Raw genomic sequence first — 4075 nt, 5'->3', positions numbered from 1 at the left:
CCGTGTGTATTGCATTTAGACCTTCGATGTACAATTCTTTTAGAGAAGATAGTTGTCCCAATGAGGCTAGCGCTTTGGCCCGACAACACCCATGTAAACGTAAATGCACCATGTTAATGTATGAGGGACTTCCTAACCATGACGGGAATTCTAGGCCACCATAGTAGGATATTGCGAGATTTTCAAGGTTTGGATGAGGGCGAAGAAAGTCAAGGACTTTTGCTTCAAGCTCTTCATTTCGGAAATTTCCAAAATCTTCACACCATTGCATGGTCAACCGGCATATTCGCTCCTTCATGCATAAATTGGCACCCATGGCATCTCTGGCTTCTCGAATCTTATGCAAATTAGAGATGCACAATTCCCCTCCAAGGTTCTCTAAGTTTTTTAACTCCTTCAACCTCAACCCTACTTCCGTTCCCACTACAAATTTGGATAGCATCTCAAGATCCACCAAATTACCTATACATAATGGCATCACTTTTAGGCTCGGAGTGTCGGTAAAGTCGAGAAATTTTAGATTGATAAGTTTCTCCATACCTTATGGTAATTTGGTAAGATTTTGACATCCCCGCAACATCAAGGTTTCTAAGTAGTACAATGCAACAATTGACTTTGGAAGGGTTTCAATGTCAGTATACGACAAATTAAGGCACCTCAGGTGCCTCAGTTTGCCAATGCAATCCGGTACCTCTCTGATGCGATAGTGATGTAATGAAAGCACCCTCAAGTACTTCAATTCGGATAACAAGTCGCCTAACACTTTATTTGACAAATAAGACTTATAATGATACCTAGGTTGCTTCGCCAACGATACGAAGCTCCTAAGTCCCTTCATTTCATAATATATCTTGAATCTTTTTGCCACAATGAGACTACTGCAAATGAATGAGGCATGACGAACTAAAGATGCATTATTTTGACCACCCTCATACTCAAACTCTCCTGAGCTAAAACAAGTTGCACTGGCAACTAGCTTTGCTAGGTCATTCACAAGATCATGCATCAAGAATCGTGATTCACTGCTACTCGACTTTTGAAGTAACGATCTAGAAACTAGCTCGTCGAAAAATTTCAAACCTGCATTCCAACAGTTCTTTCCTTCTTTTCCTTCCAACAAGCCCTCTGCAATCCACCAGTGAATCAACTCGTCCCGTTCAATTTCATAATCCTTGGGAAATATAGCACAATATGCGAAACATCTCCTCAAATTTGAAGGGAGATGGAGATAGCTAAGTTTCAAGGCCGGAATGATATCATTCCGTTCTTTCGGTAGATCCCAAATTTTGCTATCCAATATATCTTTCCATTCATGGGGACTGACTTTAAAGCTCAGTAACCCAGCCAAAGTCTTCACGGCTAATGGCAACCCTCCGCATTTTTCCACTATTTTCATACCTAACCCTTTGAGTTCTAGATGATGGTCGAAATTTCCCACTCCAAAAGCATGAAATGCAAACAAAGTCATACAAGAATCTTGCGACAACTCTTTGAGAATATAGGGTTGAGCACGGGCTATTTCAGCAACATGAAAATTACGAGTCGTGACAATGACCTTGCTTCCCTTCACTCCTAATTGAAAAGGCTTCAAGAGGATAATCCATTCTCCATAATTCTCATTCCAAACATCATCTAGAACGACAAGAAACTTCTTCCCCACAAGGTGTTCCTTGAGCTTACCATGAAGCCAATTTAGGTCCTTTCCTTCACAAAGCAAATGGTCATTCACTGTCTCAAGGATCTTCTTTGTAATAGCAAGCACGTCGAAATCATCGGAAACGCAAGCCCATGCTTTCACATCGAAATTGTTGGTAACTCTATCATCATTGTAGACTTGCTGAGCCAAAGCAGTCTTCCCAATACCCCCATCCCCACAATGGGAATCACTTTTAGATATGCACATGTCCTATCATCTTCTTCTTCTTCACCGATCAACAATTCAAGGATCTTCATTTTTTCAACCTCCCTGCTAACAAAATAAGGCTCGGGCAAACTTGTAGTGTGAAGCGGTTTATCCACTCCTCGGTATGCCGCTCCCTTCCCGTTGTTCTCTCTCAAGCTCAAAGTATCTTTCTGAGTGATGATATCTTTTAATCTACCATCCATCTCTTCTATCTTGGATCTCATTTTATGATCGAACATAAATGCTTTCGGGCTCAAGCTAAAGCAACAACTCGGAAGAAGGGAACATACCTTGCTAGTGCCGGGTTCTGCCTTGGACTTATTTTCCATGGACTCCATGGCAAACTCGTCAAGCAAGTCTTCGATGTCGTAGACCAAGTTCTTGAGATCTTTAAGCCACGACTTCACATTGAGATCGTCGGTGAGTTGCCTATCCTCTGCATCATCCAACACCTTGTTAATGCTAATCAACATCTTCTCCCATTTCTTCAGCAGCGTATCTATACCCTCGCGCCGCGCAAAGTTGAGAACCTCGTGAGAGGCCAACCTTTCGAAGAGCACCGAAAGAAAGGCGCCAAGAAAGAGCTCTGCGATGGGCATGGCTTGGTTCGCGAGTGGCAAAGGATTAAACAAGAGTGCCGAAAGGGTCGAAACAAAGTGCAGAGAGCGGAGAGGAAACAAAAGTTCTTCCGTCCAGGACAACAGGATGAAATGATGGTGTGAATCAAAGACTTTTTAAGCACTAAAGCGCTCTTTCTTTCTCGGAAGAAGCTGCCGTTGTATTTTTTTCCATCTCGTCCTCGCTGATTTCATTTCATTTCTGTGGACTCGATTTCTCGGAAGCAAGTTGGTCGGATGTGGGACCGAGTCTTGGCATCATTGAAGCCTCCATGCATTGAAAGTTCCAAAAATTATTCAGTCGATTGCTCAACAAATGTCCAGAAATACTTGATAAAAAAATCATTTTTGATTAATGGCTAGAAAGAAAAAACTGTTGCTTTTCTTAATTACTATGGTTGCTACTTAGCTTCGCTCTCTGAAAAGTACATTACGCATTAGATTAGCAGCCAAATATTGAGTCGCCATAGATCAAATTATATTGCAAACTTTCAAGCACCATTTTCTTTTTTCTCTTTTATAATGATTATATTCATACCGAAGCATCCTCATTTTATTTAGTCCGGGGGTCATATTAAAATATGCATACTGTTTTGCCAACCTAACTACAATTCGTCCACGAGGTAAAGAAATGGGAGCGGATCTTATGTGGAGTTGCAGAAGTTATTCTCTATCTACCCTCTTCACCATGTGCGGTTGCAGACCTCATGTGCTAAGCATCGAAAGAAGGGGAGGTGATTATGGCAGGGCATGTGCGAAAGCCAGGGAATCAAACTTTGATAATTCATGTATTACTTTTCTATTTTCATTGCTCTTTTTGAGCAAATAATTTATTTATTAAACGCCATTCTCTCTCTACCCTCTTCACCATTCCCAGATAGAGGCCCCATGTGCAAAGCATCTAAAGAAGGGTGAGCATATGGCAGGACATGTGCAGAAGCCAAGGAATCCAACTTTTATAATTCATATCTTACTTCCTATTTTCATTGCTCTTTTGTACAAATAACTTATTTTAGCCAAGTAACCGAACTTTTATAATTCATATTTTACTCCTATTTTCATTGCTCTTTTGTACAAATAACTTATTCATTACTCTCTCCCCCCCACCTTCCCTCCATGTATATTACTTTTCGATTTTCTTTGCTAAATAAAATTTTAGTTTACACGTTCTTTCGATGTTTGATCCCTTCTTTCACTCCTTCGCACGGTACTTTTTGTTGTCTGGCCTCCGTTTCTCGATGCCAAGAGATATTTGTTCATAGCGAAATTATAAGGTCACTGTTGAGATGCTGTCCTACCCTGAATAATGTGCATGCTCTTTAGGGTGAAGCGCACTCCTCCCTAATAAATCGGTCACATTTTTAAAAGGAGGTGCATGCTTGTCGTGATAATATACCCTCTCATTCATAGGGAAAAGTTACCAAAAAAAAAAATTTGGACTTATTATAATTATGTAATCTCAGTCCTAAGTATTTTAATTTGGTCAAGAAACAGGTTTAGGACTAGTGTTCAATCTATGTTTATCCTTCAACAGTGGTGGAAAGATCTGAGATGG

The 4075-nt window shown here is 40.6% G+C and overlaps 1 protein-coding gene across 1 annotated transcript; it reads right to left on the bottom strand.

The window, feature by feature from the left end:
- Nucleotides 1-519: 519 nt before the first annotated feature.
- On the bottom strand, nt 520-1926 carry LOC120286281 (putative disease resistance RPP13-like protein 1). Its single transcript, XM_039306465.1, has one exon. The coding sequence runs from the start codon at nt 1901-1903 to the stop codon at nt 542-544; it is 1362 nt and encodes a 453-aa protein (XP_039162399.1). The 5' UTR covers nt 1904-1926; the 3' UTR covers nt 520-541.
- Between the last annotated feature and the right edge of the window lie 2149 nt (nt 1927-4075).

Source organism: Eucalyptus grandis, chromosome 2 (assembly GCF_016545825.1).
Source record: "Eucalyptus grandis isolate ANBG69807.140 chromosome 2, ASM1654582v1, whole genome shotgun sequence".
Taxonomy (NCBI): Eukaryota; Viridiplantae; Streptophyta; class Magnoliopsida; order Myrtales; family Myrtaceae; genus Eucalyptus; species Eucalyptus grandis.
Note: the sequence above shows the minus strand (reverse complement) of the source record. Positions and strands in the feature narration are given on the sequence as shown.

Bases quoted from the DNA above. Each gene is read 5' to 3' on its own strand.
- LOC120286281 (XM_039306465.1), bottom strand. From the start codon at position 1,903: ATGTGCATATCTAAAAGTGATTCCCATTGTGGGGATGGGGGTATTGGG.